This window comes from Pieris rapae, chromosome 2, assembly GCF_905147795.1.
Source record: "Pieris rapae chromosome 2, ilPieRapa1.1, whole genome shotgun sequence".
NCBI lineage: Eukaryota > Metazoa > Arthropoda > Insecta > Lepidoptera > Pieridae > Pieris > Pieris rapae.
In genome coordinates, this window is record NC_059510.1 from 2,469,388 (window position 1) to 2,493,950 (window position 24,563).

At 34.0% G+C, this 24,563-nt stretch overlaps 1 protein-coding gene across 3 annotated transcripts; it reads right to left on the reverse strand.

The window, feature by feature from the left end:
• Positions 1 to 8,209: 8,209 nt before the first annotated feature.
• LOC110995184 (angiomotin) lies at positions 8,210 to 23,877 on the reverse strand. 3 transcript variants are annotated; one of them, XM_022262231.2, is made up of 18 exons: positions 23,786 to 23,877; positions 23,375 to 23,711; positions 22,993 to 23,159; positions 22,747 to 22,901; positions 22,457 to 22,661; positions 21,485 to 21,711; positions 20,798 to 20,975; positions 18,143 to 18,292; positions 17,362 to 17,470; positions 16,794 to 16,939; positions 15,937 to 16,076; positions 15,438 to 15,638; positions 15,026 to 15,160; positions 13,128 to 13,237; positions 12,816 to 12,965; positions 12,112 to 12,197; positions 9,323 to 9,541; positions 8,211 to 9,214 (listed from the first exon to the last, which is right to left on the reverse strand). In XM_022262231.2, exons 2-18 carry the CDS (start codon positions 23,445 to 23,447, stop codon positions 8,957 to 8,959), a joined length of 2,709 nt encoding a protein of 902 aa, XP_022117923.1. In that variant the 5' UTR covers positions 23,448 to 23,711; positions 23,786 to 23,877; the 3' UTR covers positions 8,211 to 8,956. The 3 variants fall into 3 exon arrangements, with proteins under 3 accessions (XP_022117924.1, XP_022117923.1, XP_045489025.1); XM_022262232.2 differs by having other exon boundaries at positions 8,210 to 9,214; positions 23,577 to 23,836; XM_045633069.1 differs by lacking the exons at positions 8,211 to 9,214; positions 9,323 to 9,541 and having other exon boundaries at positions 11,285 to 12,197; positions 23,375 to 23,833.
• Positions 23,878 to 24,563: the final 686 nt, after the last annotated feature.

Consider the following 24,563-nt stretch of genomic DNA (forward strand, 5'->3'; position numbering starts at 1 on the left):
TATCGATTGGCATAAAATAATACATGGAAAAGCAACGTTTCCACTTCTAAGTAGACAATACCTCGGAAAGTTGTGCGAACCACAAGTAAGGAAAGTCGAATCACTACAGTAAGTGAACATTGAGCATCACGAATGCTCTAGCTATTCAACCATTTCCACCTTAAGGCACTATCAGACGAATCTTAGAAAAATATTTTAGAGAACGCTTTTGAAAGTTTAAAAAAATATTACAGTTTACGTTTCCAACAGATCTATAGATAATGTCTCTATCTGTAATGACGTAATATATAAAGTAGAGTTTTAAATCTAGATATACATTTAAAATTAAGTGAAACAAATCTGAAAGATATTTTGAATTACAAAAATAATAGTTTTTCTTCCACTATAAAATAAAAATAATACATGTGCCTTCAGCAAGCTAACGCTTGTTTAAGCATTAATGGACTGGAATGTTTAAGCATTATTCGTTTTAGAATTAAATTATTTTAATTTTTGTCTATTGCTAACCAAGTAGTATGTATATAACAAATACGAATGTCAGTTGCCGTGTTAATTTCAATTAATGAAAAATGGAATCGATCGTAAACATTACAATTAACCAAAACATTATTTATGTGAAAATAAAACAAAAATAGTTTATTTGAATTATTTGTTTGTGCGTCGTAATTTGAGGCAAAGCATTGTAGGTTCTCTATACAATGAAAATAACAATTGCCCCCAAAAAGAATGCGCCCATAAAATAAATTAATTTAAATGTGTCTGAACTGGCCATCAGGCGAGTTTTCTCTCTCTTTCTCACACATTGAAGGCGCAATCACCGCGAAACCAGCCGTAGCCGTGATCCGTTGCAAAAACTCGTAGAGAAATTTCCACCGCACTTTTTGCTGCATGCAAATCGTTTTATAACGGCCGATTATCGCTAACAGTTCTTTGAGACATTGAAAGTGCTTTAATTGGAACAAACTTTGTGAGGCCGTACTCGGAGTTGTCTATTAATTTTTCTATAAGTGTAGACTATTAGTATGTCCTGGGAACGATGATTAGTTGACAGCTAATTTATGGGAAACAAAACCACTGAAACCTGTTCTATTTATCTTAAATTCATTATTTTACTAAATAGCTGTGAATGACGTAAAACTCAATTTAAACGACGCTAGCTATGGGTAAGATTTAAACATGAGACTAAACGCGATCTATAACTAACGTACTATGTCAAAATGTAATGCGTTTTTGATATAAGGAAGTCAGATATAGCGCTACGTTTCTAGTATGATAGTTTGTATTTAAATTTTTTAATAATTAATTATTTGCATGTCTTATACTTATTTCTATAATCGTGGTGCGAGTCTCATCTATTCATAGAGAAATTATATCATATCACCATTCATTACTAAAGTGAATCTAGAATTCATTAGCAGGTACAAATAATTAAAGCTTAAACTCAAAATGGAAAGGATGGACCTTTTTAATCCGCTACTGTTTAATCATGAGTGACCCTCTCAAGTAGCTAATTCTAATAAAGGCATAATTAAAACCCAACTTCGATGGACTTCTTTTAAATTCTGTAGCACTGATGTCACCCGTTTGTTAACTGGAACGAAATTTCAATATTTAATTTGAAGCTGGGACCTTAGGTGGTTTGTTTACGTGAACAAATTGTTGATCAAATTCTGTTCTTTTCGACGTCCAGACCAAATTCAGTTAAAATACTTAGTATTACATTACATTACATTGCGAGCTCAAGTCTAGTTCTTGTCTACACAGGAAATCTAAGGTATTACCAGGGGTGCGATCGTCTTAGCAACTGTAACTAAGAGCTTTAATAACATATAATTACGTAATGTCGCCATCTACCGTTAGTTGTGAGATGTGACGCAACCGGCGCGTCACTGCGTTTGTGAAAGCTGATACGAACGGAATTGGGTTAGCGTGCGCGCAGCCATACATTTATTTATTTTGGTTATGTATGTGAATTAATTAGCAGGGAATGAAATGATAAAGTTTATACTAGAGAATTTGTCTTTCGATTAGTTTTACATCTAATGGAGCCGGGAATAGATAATTAATGTCCCGAGTATTTAAAATATTTTCGTAATATATTTACCGTATGTACCTATGGCCAAGTTTCTCAAGGAAAATAGTTTTGGAGATTATTCGTTGCAAGGGTTCAGATATAAATCTTAAATACGTGTAGTTAGGTTATAAGCAATTCAAACTTTCAGAAAGTGTATCATTACGAAACTAAATAAGTAAAAAAACCTGCAGTTATTACCTTTGATCTAACCTGCAGTTAAGCTTTAAAAGTAAAAATAATATCTTAAATAAAAAACGATAAATTCAAGTTCCAAAAATTCCCAAAATAGTTCCGGTTTTAATAAACTTTATGCAACCATATACGTAACAGTTTCAAGTTAAAAAGTGCAACAAAACAGTTCAAAGACAGCTTTATTGTATTGCAGATCAACTTGTTATTCGGCCGGCGACGTGGCTTTGACCTGACGTATTTAGGTCAAGAGGAATCGATTATCCGTCTCACAGTTTACCTCTACCCATAATGCATTAACTATGTATTTTAAAGGGTTGGGGATAGCATTTAAAATTCCTGTTATATACTTTTAAAACCGATTTCATATAAAGACATTAGTTTTCTTGTTTTGGCACATTTCACCAATAGGTGAAACGCATGTATTGGCGTAGAAAAATAATTCACACAGCGCAGAGGCTATTTCCCAGCTTTGTTTTGTTAGACTTGTAACAAATGCGTGTACAATAAGTCTTCTTTTTCATGTGATATCAATAAAAATCCAATCGTTCCTCAGGTTTGTGTTTCTTCTTCTTTTCCTAATTCGATTTCAATCTTCGAAATTAGTCTTTTTTAAAATTGGCATTTTAATAAGTTTAAGGTTATATTCATTAAATTTAATATGTTAAGTTAAAGTTTGAAACTGGCTACTGACTACTCACCTATTAAATAAACTTTTATATTTTCTATAACAATTTAATTAAAGCCGTTGAATAAAAATGCTATATTGTATCACTTATGAATGAACATTAATAACTAATAAAGAATTAAATAAGCGACTATAAAACATTGTAATCTGCAATAAAACTTCGCCACGTTGGCGTAGCTTTCACGAAAATAGTTGACATTTCAAGCATTAAGTTCAAAGGTCGTTCGCTAAAATTATAAAAATCAGTTTTTAAAGTTATAACGATATACATATGTATCTTGATTTGGAAATCTACGCTTAGTTAGTGTTTAAACGTATACTATAATTATAAAATAGTTAAATTATGGTTTGTTACGTTTTTTATTATATAATAAATATTACTATTATAAATTAATAACAATAATAAAGTATAGTGATTTTTTATGGATTGGTTTGTAACTAAGTATTAAAGTGTAATTTCTCAATGTTCGTTTGCTTAGACTGAATCAGTCGTAATTATTTCGTAAATGAAATTTGATTACTTACTTTATACACCACATTAAACACATATTTTTAGTACAGAAATCGTAGTATTAAATAAACATTTAAACACAAAAATATACTAAGTTTACTTTTACGAGTGGCTAGTTTTCGTAACAATTCATTTCGTATGTAGTACTTTACCGTGAGTTGCGCAAGCGCCGAACGAGGTCGCCGCTCGGCCTCAATACATTGGGCTCTATATAATGTCAGGATCAAGGCTGATTTCGTATTTGCGACAACTTGAAATCCTTAAGCAATTTTGATTTCCTCCAAACACATATTTAAGTTAATAATGTAAATGAACTGTGTAATTTTCAACGCAGATACTTCGTCGCCATTTTGAAATTTAAGGGTGGATTTTATTCATTACGAAATTACGTTTGATATGCTCATTTAGGCTCGTATCGGGGTATTTTATTGGTATTTAAGTACGTATGTATATGTATATAGATACATAACAATAAGACAATTTAGATTACAGATTTGGGGAAACTTATAAGGGTTGGGTAATTCGAATGCTGCATATGCCTACATTTTAAACTAAAGCTGTGCTTGTTATTTTGAGGGGTAATATACCTAAAACTAACCTAATAATGTAACTAACAATAACAACTATGTATATGGACCTATTAAAAATACATACGTACCTACTGTTCACAAAAAAACAATCACGTGGGACTAGTTGGAACATGGAACTAAACGGAAGCACGAACATAATTCATATAGCAGTGGCGTACCTTGGGTGGCACCCAGTGCGGAAGTTAGTGGTGTCACCCCATTGAAAGTAAGCAATACATTTTCTATGGTAAAAGACATGGATTGTTTATTAAAAGATCGCGGGTACGGGGAATTCTTCGCGACAGCGTCAGGCTCTTTTGCGGGAATCCCTGAATTCTACATAGAGCTGAGCAAGAGCTAGTGGAAGAATTCCTAAAAAATATTTTTTTATTTATTATGATTTTTTGTTTGTACATTGTTCTCAAAGAGAGATCGGATGGGTGTCACCCCAAAAAAGGTGACCTGGTCCGGACCGCCCCCGCCGCCACCTTTTGCAACGCCATGGTCCTATTCGTGTTCTATGCTGTGGTAGCCAACAAAATCGTTGACTCGACGTAACTATCGAATAGTTCGTGTTACCGATTGTCAGTTAGTCAAGGCGGTCCATTATTGAGGTCACAAAATAAACGGAGCGCATTTTATGTTACAGTTACGCGGTGGAAGGTGTCAAACGGTACTAAGATTTGAATCGCACAACGAAAGTGTTGATGCTTGATGGCACGCCGGTAACCGCTTTCTAGTATTCATGATAAATTTTACATTGTAGCCAGGCAGCTTTTTTGTTACCAAACATAACTAGTTTCATGATATGACAAGTTTTCTCGTATAGATACGTGCGCCGGCTGACTTGCTCTTCGATACAATTTTTGCAACGCCGCCTACATTGTATGTTTACGCCATTAACTTAATAACTAAATATAATATGTATATGACTATCGTTTGTATCTCAATGCTCTAAATGTTTACGGATAAAGGATGTTTGTTTCGTATCCTTAATGTTTTATTATTACGCAATATTTTATTTAAAAATACTTTTTCGTTCTGTTCGACGATGTAGCGTATCGTAGATACGCACTAAAAATGTACATACTCTTTGGTGAAGTAGTTTCTATACGATTTTGATATATGATCAATATAAATACAGGACACTTAGAAAAGAAGAAAACAGACGTCACTCAGAATAGACTTTTAAGACGAGTGAGCATGTATTTTTTCCTTTGAGCGTTTCTATAAGAATATAAATTAATTACCGTTGTTTGTGAAGTAATATATCAATTTAACAAAGATAAAAATGGGTTGTGATTTATAAATATAGAACATCCCATAAATGGTGACCCCGACAAACAGGATGATGCTGGTGTCTTTTCCAAAATTCCTGAGGAGCATGCTGAGCACCTTCGCTCATTGTTCCGAAGATTTTCAGAATATGGCATTGTCGTTAATTCGTCGAAGTGCATTTTTGGCACCAAGGAGGACTGTTCACAGTATAAAGCGATCCAACATTTTCGACATTTTCGAAGGATAATCTGCCACTATTTATACGGACCAAAAGCCGTTGATTTATGCATTTTCCCAGCGCCAAGAAAAACTTACCCCGGTACAACTCAATCAGCTTTCATTTATTTCTCAATTCACTACTGATATCAGACACGTAAATGGAAAAGAAGATGTAGTTGTTGACGCGATGTCACGCATAGAGACAATATCGATTGAAAAAGATTATGAAGCTCTTTTAAAGTCCAAAGAGTCTGATCCAGAGCTCTCTACCATCTTAGTTTCAACTTTCTAAGGTTAATATTCCTGGAACACATATCTCTATTATTTGTGACATATCAACTGAAAAAACGCGTCCCTATTTAACACCTCCTGTTCGCCGCGCTGTTTTTGACTAGTTTCACAATTTGAAATTACGCGACACGTTTCGGCGCCAATAGGAGAATTTAAATTGCCATCTGGTCGATTTTTGCATGTACACATTGACATCGTTGGACCTCCACCTTTCAGTAACGGTTACCTTTACCTCCTCACAGCTATAGATAGTGACCAGGTAGGCTGAAGCTTGGCCTATGCATTTTATCACCGCTGAGGAAGTAGCTGAAACGTTCACCCGTGAATGGATTCCACGCTTCGGTGTCCTAGCTGTTTTGACAACCGACCAGGGCACGCAGTTCGACTCGGATCACTTCCATCGTCTGATGTTAAGGTTTGCCACAAGGCGTAAAAGAACTACTTCTTATAATCCCTGCGCAAACGGCATGATTGAGCGAGTTCACCGGCAACTTAAAGCCGCCCTAACTTGCCACGATGACACGTGGACTAGAGCGTTGCCATTGGTATTGCTGGGTATGCGGTCTGCCGTTAAGGAAGACCTGAACTGCTCAGTTGCAGAAATGACATTACGTCTACCAGGACAACTCCTTATCCCAGATGAACAGCCAACTTTCGCAATGGAAAACCAGGCTGATTTCGTTGTACCTCTTCGACGGAAAATGGCTAAAGTACAATCAACACCATCATCGCGACATGGCAACAAACGACCCTTCGTATTTAAAGAGCTACCTGGAGCGACGCACATATTTTTGCGTGACGATACCGTCAGACGTCCTCTGCAGCCACCATACACAGGTCCATTTAAAGTATTAAAGTACGCCACTGATGGTAAAACCTTGAATATCGATTTAAAGGGGAAGGACATCACTGTAAGTGTCGATCGCGTTAAACCAGCGTTCGTCGAGCAGTTTGCCTTTCCTTCAGCTCGCACACCTGGTCCTGCACCCGCTGGCCCTGAACCGCCGTCATTACTTTCGCCTACTGTGGAAAATATTCCTCCCATTTCTGCCCCTAATCCTGTGGTTACCAGGTCAGGCAGAAGGGTTAGATTTAAGACTAGATTAGATTTATAATGCTCTAGTATTTCTTTGTAATGTAAAAATTTTTATTGTGTAATATTTTAAGTACCTTTTATTTTATTGTTACATACTATCATTTGTCTACTTAGCTTTTCTGTCTCCGTAGGGGGGTGATGTAGCGTATCGTAGATACGCACTAAAAATGTACATACTCTTTGGTGAAGTAGTTTCTATACGATTTTGATATATGGTCAATATAAATACAGGACACTTAGAAAAGAAGAAAACAGACGTCACTCAGAATAGACTTTTAAGACGAGTGAGCATGTATTTTTTCCTTTGAGATTTTCTATAAGAATATAATTTAATTACCGTTGTTTGTGAAGTAATATATCAATTTAACAAAGATAAAAATGGGTTGTGATTTATAAATATAGAACATCCCATAACCGGAAAACATTTTCTTTTTAATTTCAATTTTTAAAAATTTATTTATTTGTGGATTAATTATGCTTAGTTAATATTTGACAACCGCTCTCCAATAATATTATTTGTAGAGTTTTATTTAGTTCATATTGATTATCATATATGAGTGAGAAGAGCTAAGAGAATGCATTCTATCTGTCGCCAAAAATGTCTGTCTGAAATTATTGTCTTCGTAGGGTTTGGTTATTGGGATGCAGATAGGAGATCGATCGACTGTCACGACCTATTTTGAAAACAATCTGAGATTGAGGATTAATTATTGGGTTCGGGCGTGAATCGCGAACTTATTTTTTTTTTAATTTGATTTGAAAATGGTGCTTTTTGAGACATTTATTTTGTAAAGGGTAAACCCTCCCGAGCCATTATTAAAAGAGACTTAATATGTTTTGTAATATAACTCTTCAATTATGAAAAAAATTCAGCGTTACACCTGAAATTTAGGGATGTAACAGTTCGATACTGAATTATGTATCGAACGCAACTACAGATAAAACTAATGATTATATTAATTATATAGAAAGAAGTGGATCAATAATAAAACATTTAATATTCAATAAATATATATTACGTCGAATTCTTCAATATGTGCTAACAACATTAAAAAAGTAGTTTAATTTTGCTTACAAAAACACAACCTAAAATTGACAATATTAGTCACGTATTAATTCTAATCAAACAAAAACTTGTAAACAATATTAAATCAGAAAACACATCTTAATAAAATAATCGTAGTATACGTGCTTTCTCAGAAAAATATAATTTTAGAATGTGTTAGGTTTTTATAAATATCGTCGTAATACAAACAATTTCATTCCGAAATAGATGTAACGAATTTTGATTTATTATTTTTGATAGATACATTTGAAAATGTTTAATAAGACAGGCAATGCAAAGAACTAATTTATATTAGCTGAGATTGCCTATACAATACACGAGTCTATAATTACTACTAATGTTAAATATTTAAATTGTTATAGCAATGTCATCAATACTAGTGTAAACAAGTTTAACTCTTAAATCAAATTATAAACACTAATTCTTAACACCTGCTTTTTAAGTTCAGATTACATAAATGAAGTATCACGTGTGCTTATTCATTTCGCCTGTTTAAATTATTTGTTAAATACTTACAGTAAACTGATATAGAAATATCAGCTGGTCACACTTGTAACACAGGTTTATTTTTAGACAAGACTATTGTTTACATCGTGGTTCACTGAGAAGAAACCACAATCCCTTGTCAACTTATACAACGTAATAAACGAGTCTGACCACGATCTTCATAAAATGGTTCTTAACCGCCCACTTTTAATAAATCAATACATTTGGGTGTGATATATTTCTATTTTAGAATAAACTCGTGGGTCGTTGTTGAGAATAATGAAACTACTAAATTATATATGAAAAAAAATATTCTTTTTACAAACTACATTCCAAACACATACTAGAATCATGGCAATTATATGAAAACAAAACAAAAATAAAACGACTAGGTGCATTGAACACAAATTAGTTATGAAAATTTAACGCCTAATACGAAAAATTTTCAGAGTTATCTGAAGACAATTTACGAACTTCAGAATTTTATATTTAAAACTGAATACGATAGTGGTGTGTCCGTTTGTTATCTTTGGCAGATTCAGCGGACCGGCGTCTGGCTGCCGCATACACAGCAAGCTTTGATGGTGAAGGGAGACTCGAATCCCGGGGTCGAACCAGTGATTCCCTGGATTCCGCAGCTGGCAGAGAAGCGGATGTTGGCACTGATGGTAGCTTTCGAACTGTGTCATATGGCAATGGTGAGCTCCGTGAGGCAGTCGAAGCAATCGATCCAGACCCGTCTGAATCCTGAAAATGGTTGCATCTGCAGGTTAAAGCTCCTTTAAGGAAGCTTTTAAGCTCGAGCTGAAGCTTTTAACTATATTAATTTAAGCGCGAAAATTATACATTACTAACTTTACGACCATCTCTGTGTTCCAGGCGATCATATCTGGTGTTACGAGCAGAAGGCTTTCGTGGTGGGCGTGGCAGAGCAGACGGTGGCGGCGGAAGGCTTGATGACCTGGTTTGTTGCGAAGCCCGTCCCTGACGTTCCAAAAGCAATGCTTCTTCTCCACGTCCGTTACCAGCACGAGCTCCAACTGTGCTCAGTCCGGGGAAACAGCATAGACCTCTCTAGATATGGTAAAATTAATTGGCACAGGAGCCTGATGGTGATATTGTTTACGGTATTAAAGTTTATGATAACTTGATAACTCCTGACATATGAAGAAGACATATGACAATGATGAAATGTTGAAAGATTTTTTTAGACTCATTTTCTTTTAAAAATAATTTTATATCAATTCCCGAAAAGCGATTTAAAGCTTTGGCGGACTCGCACTAATATTCTATAATTAAAAAGAGCTTTAGAATTTGATACAATAATATACAAATTGGAGACTACAGTATATTTACAGTCGTAGACAGATGTACATATTTATTTTAACATTTATTAAAACGGATATGAGTCATCAAATCATTCGTAAGACAGTGTTCAGAATTCGTGTCTTATCATATAGAATCTTTCGCCAGCAATTATTATTATAAAGCTCCAAAGCAAAATGTTAGGACAATCAGTAAAACCACAACAAACAAAACACATTTTTATTCATGCTCTCTATAAATAAATCGATTACAAAATATATTACGACAGAGTATATTTCCTTAAAATTAGCCTCCGATTCAATTGTAAAATATCATAAATTCATCTTTGTTTATAAAGATAAAATAGATATCTAACAATATCTGCTGTATAAGGTACAACAGTTAATGCTAAAAATAAATACAAAAATAAACATTTACCTAATATACCAAAAACCGGCGTCCTTGCAAATGATACAGTTATTTTTGTAAATTTCAACGATTCCAGACGTACACCAAATAGCAGAGAGAATAGGAATTCTAAGAGAATTAAACATCTTCAGAACCAATAGACAATATGTTCCCTCAAGTTATTTTATTCCCAAAAAAAAATTCAATATTTTTTTCATCCAATCAAAGTTATGAATAATTTCGAATTATTTTAAACATTATTTCGTGTCATACAAAAGTGTCTGCTATTTCTAAAGACAACTGTATCATTCACCACATCTTAGAACTAACTTTGGCATATTTTTGTGACCAATGCCTTAAAGTTAAAAATTATATCTACATTAGTTTTACGACTAGTGGAGTCAAATAGCTAAGAGAAGAATTTAAGAGATTCCTAAAACCATACATTTGATTGGCAATTTAAAATGTTTTAATAATGCCATTTTATGCGGTATAAAACGGTTATTTTAAATTTAATTATGTGTACCACAATTAACAGGTAAATTTTAGAGATATTAAGTCAATATATTTTATAAATAGTTGATCCTGTGAGGAACCTAAAAAATAAGACGAAATCGGGTAAAACTTTAAGGCACTCATAAAGGCACAAATGTTCCAATATCTATAAAAAATTCTCTAAATATACCTCTGATTAGCGAGTATTAGAAATTATGAAGCTGCAAATTCACACAAAACACTTTGAGGAATGTTGTTTGGTTTGGAATGTGTGTAAATTGTTAGAAGCACACACTACTTGATTAAGCGATATTAGTAGTTGAACAATTTAAGTGAATTGAAGAATGACTGATTAACCAGATAAAAAAATCAGTGGCGCTACAACCTCTTTAGGTCTTGGCCTCAGATTTCTGAATCTGTTTCATGATCATTTTTTAAATCTAATATGCGAGTAGGTGCCTGACACACGTCGTCGACTTTTTGGGTCTAAGACATGTCGGTTTCCTCACGATGCTTTCTTTCACCGTTCGAGCAAATGTTAAATGCGCACTAAGAAAGTCCATTGGTGCACTGCCGGGGATCGAACCTACGACTTCAGGTATGAGAGTCTCACGCTGAAGCCACTAGGCCAACACTGCTCATATCTGAATAAAAAAATTGTACCGGGGATCTACTAAATCATTATCCTAGTCTATGGTAGGTTTATAGGTATGATCCATTATTTAAATTTATAGAACTTGCTCCAAATATTCCCCAAAGACATAATTCGTTAATTAAGTAAGTACTTTGAAAATTTAACCAAGCACAGGCTTTATTCCATGTACTGGTCGATGATACAATATTTTGTTAATCAGCGTATACGTGCACGTATGAACGCGGTCAACGTATACGTGCACCGTTTTATTATAACATATTGAAATGTGTGTCTTTACGTGGGAATTGATTTGAATGGATTTTCTTCTACCATTCAGTCCGCGGATATTTAAAAAAAATGTTTTCCTAGACTGTCATGTCAGACATTTTATTTAAGAATAAAATTTCTGACATGTGTAAGCACATTTTATATTTCGGCTCAAGACTTTCTTTTTGTGAACGCATTTATCGGTTCAAATATTGTAATCTAATTTAAAATTGTAACAATTGGTTAAGTTTTTTTTTAAATGTCAAACAATCAAATGTTACCTAAGTCAGTAATCAGAAAATAATAATTTACAGTAAACTCCATGACACGCCAAACCGTAAAACATCGAAATAATTCGACTAGTTGGTTTCCATACAATGTTCAAGATGCCAGTTCTTCGAGCGTTAATAGAGTTTTCACTATAATAATGACATGTGATAAAACGCGTTAATCTTGTGTTTTTTCGCGTATTGGGTGTGTATCAGTAGTAGGAGGCATGCGGCGGGGTCAGGTCGGTCTGCTGCAGGAAACTCACGGCGGGCACAGGTGGCCGTTCCAGGCGGGATTCCAGTGCTGCCAACTGCTCCTCTAGGCGAAGGGATGTGCTGTCGAAACCGCATCCTGAAATCACAATTATAAATAAAGTATTTTTGTAACCAAAACTATGTACAAAACAAAATGCGCGGTTATGTTATAATAATAATATAATATAAGCCTTTATTCAGACAGAAATCTTAAACTATAGTCTCTAGTGAGTCGGGAACACTGATAACCGATCTGTTTTCCCAAGTTTGGTAAAGGTCTCCTCCATTTTTTTCCACTCTGTTCTGCTTTCCTAGTCCATATTTTGAAACTGTTCGAAACTGTCTACCTCGATCTCTTCTCTTGCTTCTAGGGTACCAATATATGATCTTTTTGTTCCACTTTTCTATACCTCTTATATGACCAGCCCAGTTCCATTTCAATCTTCGTATCCTCGTTGTGACGTCTTCAATTTTCGTATGGTTTCTTAGGATTTTATTATTCAATCTATCGGACTTCTTGATATTCAGCATTAAGTAAAGTTAAGCAAATAAATATGTTATGAGTTTTAAGTTTTACAGCACTAGAATATAGTGTGTGTACTGTGTACATCTCATACGTATACATGCTGCATGATTTATTTCATAAACAGATTTTTGATATGTGTAGACATATTTTGTGTGATGTGATTATAAAATTATTTAACAGATTACTCACCGCTAGCGTTATCATTATGCGGGGAATAATTTCGCCGTGCGAGATGGCGATAACGTCCGCTCACCGATACGCCCGACCCGCTCACTCCCGATACACCTGTCCCGCTCACACCTTCCGTACTAGAGAATGATGCACCGGAAGATAGACCCACTGAAAAAATAAATATAAAAAATTGCATTAAATTTAAACAAAAAACAGTTTACTCTATTATACTATATTCATAAGTTAATTAGGTTTAAATATTCCATTTTGAAAACTCTAGCAAGGCATGAATTATTTTAAGGTAAAATCTTCTGGTGAGTCTAAAATTACCTAATTCTTCGCGACTGGAATTATTCCTCAGGGAAGCACCACTCGTATGTTTCTGCAGGACTTTGATCATCGCGTCGCGTTCGGCAACCTTGGATTCCAACTCTTTCACTCTGATAAGAAAAACGTTTGTAGATGTATAAGCGATTTTTCATATATTTCATTCACTAACTAATACGGGATATAACTAACAAAATAAACTAATATTTTTATATTATTTAATTTCTGAAAAACCACTATAAGATATATGTATGTAATGGTATATAAGAAAAGGATGATAGGATAATTAGATATTCATTTGTTTGCTTTTATTAGTTTGAAGTACGAGTACGTCTGTCGATTTTTAAATGTTATTATATTAATTAATCAAATAAATTAAATAAACTCCTAACTTACAATAGCCCAGTCATATTAGGGGTTTCACCTCGGAATGAAAGATAATAAGCTGCAAATTGGTATGAACCTTTGTTTTGTCATTCTAAATGTTGTCTCAAAAGTCACAATCGTTATCGTGTCCGCGTCTCAAGATATTCAAGGTCAAAGGTCACAAAAATCGGTTTTTCGCGAATATCTGGCTTCCTATCGGTTAAATGAGATTTGCATTTATTATAAAAGTTGTAGGCTATAAAATTCCCTACAACTTTTGTTTAAACGTTTTTTTCATACGACCAACCGTTTTGAAGGTAGAGCGCGAAGTGCACATCGTACAGTCATATACGGCCTAATGCAAGGTCAAGCGTGAGTTATGGTTATCAGTACGTTATAAAGTCAATTATTTACAATAATTATAATTATTAAACAATGCCTATTATTTATGTTCTAACTATTAATTATTTATATTTAATTAAAGTAAGTAACTTGATTATTTATATATAATTATTCATATTTAACTATTTAAGTATAAAATATTATTAATTCTGGATTATATATTTTAGTTTTATTTTAAGTTAAAATGATAGTAAGAGTATATATTTTACACATATTTTTATTTATTATTAAATACGGCATAATATACATTTATCAAAATGTGAGTTCAAATATCAAAAGTATCTTTGTTGATTTTAATTGTAATGAAATTGGAAATGGAAGCTAATTATCTTCTTCTTCTTCGTCTTCTTCTTCTTGTCGCTCAAAAATGTTCGATTCATTGTCATCATCCTCATTATCTGTCATGTTTATCTCCAAACCTTCCAGAATATCGGGATCATATGTATTTTCTTCATCGGGATTACTTGGATACAGTGAAGCGTTGAGGCAAGCTTGTCCGTTGCACTGGCCGCAAGCTAAAGAACATTATAGCCCTGATTTTCTGCATCCACAGCGGGAACCACAACCATTTTTGCAATTGCAAAATATTACGTTTAGTAGTTCGGCTGGTGCTGGAGGTAATAACGTTCGTATGGGCTCCAGGATTTCATTTTCAAGCATCCAGCCCCATTCTTGAGGTTCTAAGTCCTTCCCTAACCACGTTTGAATCTGGTAGTAGACACGTTTTATGTGTTGATGAGCTGCTACACTTGTTGGTGGAAGTGTTGACAGTTGTACAGGTTTATGACTGTACGATGTGCACTTCGCGCTCTACCTTCAAAACGGTTGGTCGTATGAAAAAAAAGTTTAAACAAAAGTTGTAGGGAATTTTATAGCCTACAACTTTTATAATAAATGCAAATCTCATTTAACCGACAGGAAGCCAGATATTCGCGAAAAACCGATTTTTGTGACCTTTGACCTTGAATATCTTGAGACGCGGACACGATAACGATTGTGACTTTTGAGACAACATTTAGAATGACAAAACAAAGGTTCATACCAATTTGCAGCTTATTATCTTTCATTCCGAGGTTGACCCCTTTTCTTACCTAATATGACTGGGCTACAATAGTATTAGACAGTATTAATACCTGCTTTCAAGGTCAGCGACCTTTTTCTGTGCAGAGTGAAGTTCGTCCATGTGACGTATCTTTTCACTGCGCACTTCAGCCATTAGTCGCTCAGATTCCGCTGAAGTTTTCTCCAAAGCTGCTATCTTCGCATCCCTATGCAAGACGATATTACAATTAATATATAAACGAAAAAAAAAGAAATTTTTCGCTATAGTTTTTATTCGAATTTAAACAAAGATATTGAGCCAAATTGACAGAGAGACTTCATAGTAATTTTGTTGAAAATAAATTTAATCACATAACCTGCAAGATAAGAGTGCATAAATTTTCACATTATGATCACAGCAACGTACTTGCGAACATTCTGGAATTGAGTATTCTTCGGCGTCGGGTAACCTTTCTGCCCCCTTTTCTATAAAAATAAACTCACTTAGGTATAGACGCGGCGGAAACAGCTGCCTGCCTCAAAGCGGCCTCCTCCAAATACCGTTGTTCCCACTTCGCACACTCTCCCTCTAGAGCGAGAAGTCGTTCGTCTCTCTCCCTCACTTGTCTTCGGAGTTCGGCTTCTTCACCCCCTTCGGCCCCTCCGACACGACTGCCTACACCTCCGCAGGTGCATTCGCGTTTGCTAAAGTATAATCATTATATTACGCTGTGAATCGTGCGTGAAAAATGTACTGGAATTTTTATGACAGAGTTACCGCTTTATCGCAAATTATTTTTTAAAGGACCTCTACTAACACTAACAGCATTATATAACTAACAGTTTCTAAGCAGTTCCTGTCATTGAATAAGTAAATAAAATACACGTTGAAGGACGAAAATTCATTTGCCTAAACTTAAAGGTTAAATCAATAAAAACATTCGAAATAATTAATTTGTATTTACATAATCTATGACTACTGTTTTCATTACTTCAAACTTACCGGAGTGTCTGCAATTCCTTCTCCAACTGAGCTCGTAATTTCCTCTCAGTGTGTTCTCGTCTGTCGGAGGCCTGTTGTATTGAAGCTAAGGCTCGCTGGAGTCCCCTCACCCGTTCTACGTAACCACTTGTGTGACGACACTAAATACAATTAAAAATATAGCCAAAATAATGTTATATATGAAGAAAATTATCTACAAACTAATCCTAATTATTTATAATTTGCGGTGTGTGTGTTTTTAAGTGAACATAAATATCGTTTTGTTTATTTCCTTTAAATAAACATAAATATAGTAACAATCAAAACATCGTAATAGCGGTACAGTTATGTAATGATTCAAAATTTGGTCCGACGATCCAGAATATCTATCAGGGAAATTCACTTAAAAATGTACTTATTTTTATAAACTTAATAAAGATTGTCATTTGAAGCCGATCAAGTATTACGTAAACAGATTTACTGCAATTTATAACCCTATCCCCCCACCCCAGGACTAAAGCCAGGACTTTACGTACAACGGACCTATTAAGCGTCTAAGTTCGGAAACAAAGTCCATATACCACATCCTCCCCACCCCTATAAGCATAGCATATGTGGGTAATTTGTGTAAAAAAGTAAATAATTACCGATAATCACCAAATAAGAAACACCCCCCCCCCCCATAGTGCTTAGGTAATACTTGAACGTTACCTTTACTAAAATATTAAGATTATTAAATTATAAATTCAAATATTAGTCTTTATATAGTTTTTGTATTCACATAATTTTTTGTGGGTATTTTATTTCGGTGGTCGTGCCTGCATAAAAATTCATTTAAGTGGATATGAAAAATACAGAATTTGAATTCTTAAAATTACCTCTTCTTCAAGTCTCACAACATTAGCCTGCGCATTGGTGAGTGCTGTATCCAGGATGTCGATGTGGGTCCTCTGTTCTTGCAAAGTCGCACGCTGGGCAGACATCTCAATCTCTTGACGTTCCTTCGCGCATGCTAACTCCTTGTCTGAAATCACCATGATTTTGTATATTTTTCAGACGTTAGAATTAATTTCTCCGAATACTAGAGTATTATAAGTAAAATATATTTATAACCAATTAACTCGTTGATAAAAGGGCCTGGGACTAGTGCTGGGCAGGCTACTTCTAATTAATTTGCTACCTTTGTTTCAAAATAAGTATTGTTTAATTATTTGAATTTTTAAAAGAGGACCCAGAGTTTTTTACGCCGGTTTTTTCTCTCGGCCTACGCCCTCTGTATTCTCTGCCAATGACGTGGAATAAGTGATACCTGTCTATCTTATGTTCCATAATAAAAGTATTTTATTTTTATTTTACAGAACAAGTAAAAAACATCTGATTCCGTAAAATTAAACGTCGAATGCTACATTTTCATTCGGGGTTTCCGAAGTCGAATAAAATACATACTTTGTGTAATAAGCTGTGCAATAAGCATTTCTCTGTTTTGCAACTCTTTACGAAGCACCTCACTGTTACTGTCAGCATCTGCACGCACGCCTTGAGATAGCAATTCCACCTGAACATAGTTTAACATTTATGTAGAATTAACACTTCTAGTTGAAGAAATTATATACCTAATTTCACAAAAACATTTAAACATTATTTAACACAAGTTGGGTGTAATTTCCTCCAGCATACAAAGAGTGAAGTAGTATATGATGTTTGGTCACGATTTCATTACAAAATTAATCAGGGCTAGACGTCTATCTCTACGCTATAACGTTTTGATTAAATTTAATTGTTTGACTTGAATACTAATTAATTAAAGAAATATTTTATTATTTCGATTCTCCGGAGTGGTAAAACATTATAACTGATATATGACTTAAATGCTAAATGGAACATAATAATGGTCTTGCACATTATTACATTTCAATGCCAAGAATTTAAATACGATTGTAGATTATTTATTAGTGATATTTTTAACTCTACTAGGCTAAAACGACGCCAAAACACCTAAGCAAGTAAGCACGTAAACAAACGTATTTTTTACGTATTAATATTGATTAATAATAATTAATAAATTCTCAATTACATACATATACTACCTTTCGATAGACAGTCAACGACTTAATTTAACTCCAAGACTGTCATCGCCCATTCGACTAAGCTGTGACCGAATTGTGTCATTCTTTCAGTCAATCTTTCACTGAATTTTACATACAGACGATACTTATGAGTTATGTACCTGATGTTTAAGCGCCCTATTGAGTTCATGGAGCCTCCTGCAATCTGCCTGTAATCGTACGCGCGCCGCACGTTCTAGCCTCTCTCGACGCTCGCACGAACCAACCAAGTCTTCGTGGGCTGTACGAACTTTCTCGACTTCCTCTTCCAACTAAGACAAAGTACATTTACATTAATCAACACACAATTATAATGTCTATAATCAGTTTTTTATTACTTTACGAAATCTTCAATTAAATAATTCTTATCAATTTTTTTAACTTATAAAGGCTAAAAAAATTATTGTATTTATTATGAGTTACGTTTAATTTGAATGTAAATTTTCTGTTTATATATAAGTATTATACAATAAACACTAAAGGCTTATTAACACTACACTATCTGTGTTCTTCAACAGTTAGATTTACTACACAGATTTAAAGAAAATATATAATAATAATAATATACAAATCTATATATTATATCGTCTTAGCTTCTTACATCTGGGGGTTTAGTAAAGATGCTTTAACGGTAGTATATGTAGAAAGTAAAAAAAATAATTTGTACGAAAATTTGTCGATACGAACTGTCATTAAATCATTAACATACAAATTAAGATTTCGACTGTTTCTTCGATCATTTTTATTTCAGTAGGTCAGTTTGTTTCTGACACATATAATCGGTGTTCGGGTTCGAGAAATGCCTGTTTTTTCATAATGTTTGCCTTTACCGAAGGAGCATCACTACTGTACCTGTACTTTTAACATTAAAATTAAATATTTATTTTTATATCTATGCAGTTAGATATAAATGAAAGATCTTTTTTTATTCTAGCACTGCATCTTCTATTAGATCTTCTCCTAGTACCAAGTGTTAAACAGCTCCTTCTAGTTTTTATCGGTTAATTTACAAGTAATTAAGAACCTTCTTTCTAATTTTAGTTAACATAATAGTTAAGAGTTTCGTTGAAATAGCATTTGCGTAATTAGTTTGAGCTACGTCCCGCTTTTAGCAAGACAAATTCAGTTACAAAGCAATTAATACGGTAATTTACAGTCAACAATCGAGTGTATTCACCTCGATTGCTGCATAGATGTGCTAATTTTAGCACTTGCTGTCTTATTCAAAACGATAATAATTAATAAATATGAAACCATATGTGTTATAAGTTATAACGTTAACAGGTTTTTTAAATCGATAAAAATATTTATTTTTAATGATATAAATATTTTTAAAACATTACTTAGGTTCGTTTGTATTTCCCCACAAAATACGTTGACGTTTAAACTTTTTAGGATTTGAATCATGGCTACAATGTTTCGTGATAATTTGTTTTTAAATAAGTAGGTGATCAGCCTTCTGTGCCTGACACGCCGTCGATTTTTTGGGTCTAAGATATGCCGGTTGTTCACGATGCTACTACCTACACCGTACAAGAGAGTTTCAAATGAGCACAAATAGATTGTTCGTTGGTACGCATCCGGGGATCGAACTTACGACCTCAGGCATAAGACTCGTACGCTGATACCACTAGGCATATTCAAAGTTAAGATTTATCATGAATTGGAAAAATCTGTCACATAAAATCTGTGTTATAAATTCCCTATACAACCCACAGTATATACAAATACAATCTCATTTACGACGACATCGTTTAGACCAATATGCTGGTTATATTGACCAAAATCAAAGGTCTCGGCTGAATTCTATGTATTACTTAATAATAACGTCATCGGCTGTTACGACAATCGGTTTTTTTTATGATAGCGGAGCTAATTCGATCTTAAAGGGACACTGCTGGAGCTAATAAGACGTCCACCAATGTCTTTCGTTATACAAGACGAATATTTGACATTTGATATTATAGATTGTCTTGCTACATCAAAACCGTTTGGCACATAAATAAACTGATCGATTTGTGCTTATTGACCCTGCTCGCTTAATTACAAGGTCACGGGTGAATCACGCTGAACAAAATAAGTGCAATGTACTCAGATTTTCATTCAAACAAAGTGACGTAAATACAACTGAAAATAAACATTACTCACGATTAAATTTAGTTGTACGCGGAATCAGACGGTCGCATCGTAATATCATACGATATATTTTTAACTCTTGCAAATTGACAATATTTAAATAACAGTTTCGGTATTAAAAGGTTACATTTTTATTGCAATTAACTGTAATTGTAATATTAATTTCTTTTACGTATTTAAAATAAATAGAAAAGTTAAAAAATATATCCCATTTTTCTAATATAATTTTATTTTTATCATATTTATAGGATCTTTACTGTTGATGTTTGATACATTTATATCCATCTAACCTCCTCCTTCGTCCACCGGTTTAAGTAATAATATTTTATTTATTAATTACGAATTTCTTATAACATACTAAAAAGCACATATGAAAAGCCGCAACTCTTGTATCTATTTAGCGAGATTTATATTTATATAGCAAGGACACGTTGTTTCGCCATGTTTTTATACGCATAATCCGCATTTTACACAAACACCAAAATCATTATTTCCTCTTGAACTTACAAAAATAAAAATCGTTTTACCACAGAGCTACACTATATCTGTGGACCATAGGGTATCCATAGATTTACATGCGTCGCGTCGCCATAAATCCGCCTTTTAACTTGTGTGACAAAATGTAGTGAAATTTAAAGTACCTTAGACGTTTTAGACACCCTTTCACACGCATTAGCAAGCTGGCGTTTGAGCTGATGGTTCTCCGCAGCCAATGCATCGAGGACTGCTGTAAAGGCATCGTCTTCCTCTAAGGAACCTTCGCCACCGCTGCACCAGCCGCTAGATTCCGAACCACCTGGTACTGCTCGGACACCCACACTGCAAAATGACCACAATAATTGTTATTTCCCATCCAGTTCAGTCGGAAGACCTAAAAACTCGTCAGGCACTTTTCGAATAAAATTATTATTTTACAAATAAAAAAGTTCTTGACGTTAGGGCGGGCTTTTTTTAATATTAATCGTTCTAAACAACAGTAGTAAAGTTGTTTTTTTTAATAATAAATAACTGATGGGTTTTGTAACATGCATATAAAAAACATAATTAAACTAATGATGCCCAGTGCTAGAAAAACAATGTTAGCATTTAATGATTATACCGAACCCTTTTGTATTCACAAATCGAACTTTGAGTACTCTTCAATCATAATATGAAAGATCTAGCTATATACGAGTTGCCAAATTCGACGACAAATACAAAAGAAAATTCTGTTCCTACACTGATTATTTGAAATTGAAAATTTGTTGGGAAAGTCGAATTTGTCTTTTAATACTAATGAATAGTTAATTTTCTATAGAAAGTTTTTAAAATTTTGTTCTGAAAGTTACCTGGTCAAATCCGGCTGTGACCTTGACAAACTGAGCTTCTCCTTGCTCAGTTTAGCCTTCGCTTTGCCTTTGATTCGTTCCTCCCTCGACTTGGAGGGCGCTCGGGGGGCATGCGGTGAGGCGGGAGGGGTCGTATTTCGCGGAGTAGGTGACTGAGCTACCTCTTTAGCCAGGTGCTTCAATACAGATGATTGGTTCAAGAAGTCATCTGGAATTTCTGTTATTTCCTAAAAGAGATATCAACAATTTAATACAAAGAATATCTCTGTTTTTATGGGTCATTGGAAAACCCAGGAATAGACGAAATATTATTGTCAATGTATATTGTGTAATACAGAATGTTGGACTGAATCAAAAAGCACTCTTTTTTAACACAACTTTTGCAACTGATAAGATAGGCTGGGGTTCGCATCGCCAAATCCATATCGGCGAACGCTTAACAGATCATATTCTTCCAAATATATAAGAAGGTGACTAATAAACACTCCATAAACATGCATAGAACACAGGTCATCTAAATCGGTTGATTAGGTTTGGCACCTCTACGTTTTATAGGCACCAACTGCATGTTAGCAAACTTTAAAAACCTAAGCACCATTACAGACCTTAAGGATAGGTGTGTCAGTAAAGAAGACAGTTTATGTGCACTTGACTTAAGTACTAAAGCCGAATTCCATCTGGCACATTATCTTTGTTCATGTCCATACAGCATATGGATTTAGGAAAATCAGTTCAGCCACAATGTTGAAGGGTGGGTGGCAATAATTTAGTTGGTTCCATGCATTTTTAATTTTATTTTATTTTATTTTATGATTATTATATATGCTTTTAGTATCAATTTAAAATAGCTTATTGGAAAACTATCTAAATACAAAATGCAGATGTACATTAAAACCACTTTTGAAGAGCTATCACAACAAAGGATGAGTGGTATAATAAGTATATTATGAATAAATATAAGAATCAAATTACCTGAACACCATGGTCAGGGGGACTTGTGTATATCCGTTGACCACCAATATCTATATAATTAGCACTAGCTGTCACTTCTTGCTGTTTATGTATCTTAGGTAATGGTATCCCGCTTGGCTTCTTAATCTCTGATTTCTTCAATGTATGATATGGAGATGACTGTGTGTTTGAATGTTTCACTTCACTTGTGGTTCGTTCATGTTCTCTAAAATTACAAAATATATATGATAAATAGTCTAATAGTGCACTCTTTTATAAACTCATTAGGTTGCTGTTTGTTTTTGCCTTACCTTATTGGTGTTGGTCGAGAGGACCAAGAATCATCTTGATTGTGAATAATAAGTGTATTGTAAGAGGAAGAGGACACATCCAGTGAACTTCTGTTGCTATTACCACCACCTACTGAATCCTTTAGCGAGTTACGATTACTTCCTGTGACACTATCCTATTAAAGATATATAAGTGCTATGTTTTAATCACTTGGTACACTTAACACATAAAAATTACCATTAATTGAATAATTAATAATATAGCACCTTGAGAGAGTTCCTATTGTTGTTATTTTGGCTCTGATTTTCTTGTCCCTGGGGTTCCACTCTGGCTGTATGTCTTACCACATATCTCTCTTCTCTTGATAAGTTTTCATTAGATGTAGAAACGTCTGTCTCACTGCCTGATAGACTTTGAGTAAAACTACTTGGAACTGAAAAAAACACTATATTATTTTTACTCACATAATATAAAAGTTACAGGAAAAAAATAACAGAATTTGATAGATGTAAACAGTTAATATTACAGATAAAATTAATCAGATCACAATACTTTAGTGTAACAAGGGCATTGGACCTATGATTCATTAGAAAGGCATTTTGTTGCTACAATTTATTTGAACATTTAATATAATAAAGGTTCATTTACCTGGTTGTTTCTGTGTTCTCTGTATGTTATTTGCAAACGACATAAATCGTCCTGATGGTCGCATGGAGCCCATGTTGCTTTTTAGAGACACTTTTATTTTTACTGTATTAACTTTATCATACTACAATTAATGTATGTTTGTAATTGTAAACACAACGCATTAGTTATTTTCTTTAGGAGGAATTTGAATAATCAGACTTACTATGAACTAATAACATTTGTGATGAGTACGCCAGATACGGGTTAATACAAATTCTCTTTACTGTGCCATACACCTTTATGTTATTTTTTAGTCACTTCAATATGTATAGCAACTGTCTTATTTGTTTCGTTGCTTCTGAAATTATAAGAGCCACTGGAGTAACTAAGTAATTACTTATAAAATGACAAAAGAAATATTAAAGAAATTACAATTCCCCAATCTGAGTTCTGACTGGCTCCAGAAGGCTAGAAGCTCCACTTTAGTCTTTAAAGTTATTTACGTGTTGTCAAAATGACATTAATGGCACGACAAACTACCTACAATAGTGACATTCTAAACAGTGAACAATAATGACACACTGTTGCATGCATTTAGGATGTATATAATGTATTTTTTTATAGCATCGTAGATCTATAATAATAATTACGTCAGAAATAACTCGTTCATCAAAATATTGAATGGGAATTTTGAGAAATTGGGATTATGAGATTATACTTCGGAAATTTAAAGTTAGTTTACATTTGGGACAATCATCCTGATTCTTAAATATCTTAAACGCAACGGATATATTATCAATTAATTTTCTACCATTCTCTAATGTCAATATCGTCATCAGACAAAAAAGTGCTTTAGCCTGATTTTAAATGTAATTGGCAAATCTTTTTTCGATCTGCCACGGGAGAAATGTAGATGCCACATTAATCTATTTTGTAAACGCTGGAGTCACATATGCATATCGATTGTATAATGTGGCCTACATATAACTGTATCGCTTTCATAATAATATTTTTTGTTTTGATGTTTCGGAAACTTTGGGTATATGTCAGGACAAATCATCCTAGAAGCTTTCTTTATTCTAATGTCGTAGTGTTCTGTAAACACTGGTAAAACGTACCGTTGTTCTGTAAAGTAAGTAAAAGTACTGAATTACTCTTTCTTCTTATTATGTTACCTATATAATTAAGTTGTTATACAACAGTAGTAAAT

Coding starts and splice junctions, on each gene's coding strand:
- LOC110995184 (XM_022262231.2), bottom strand. CDS start 23,447: ATGGGCTCCATGCGACCATCAGGACGATTTATGTCGTTTGCAAATAAC. Junction 20,976..21,484: donor TCACAGCCGGATTTGACCAG/GTAACTTTCAGA, acceptor GTCATTTTGCAG/TGTGGGTGTCCGAGCAGTAC. Junction 18,293..20,797: donor GGGTGTCTAAAACGTCTAAG/GTACTTTAAATT, acceptor ACTTTGTCTTAG/TTGGAAGAGGAAGTCGAGAA.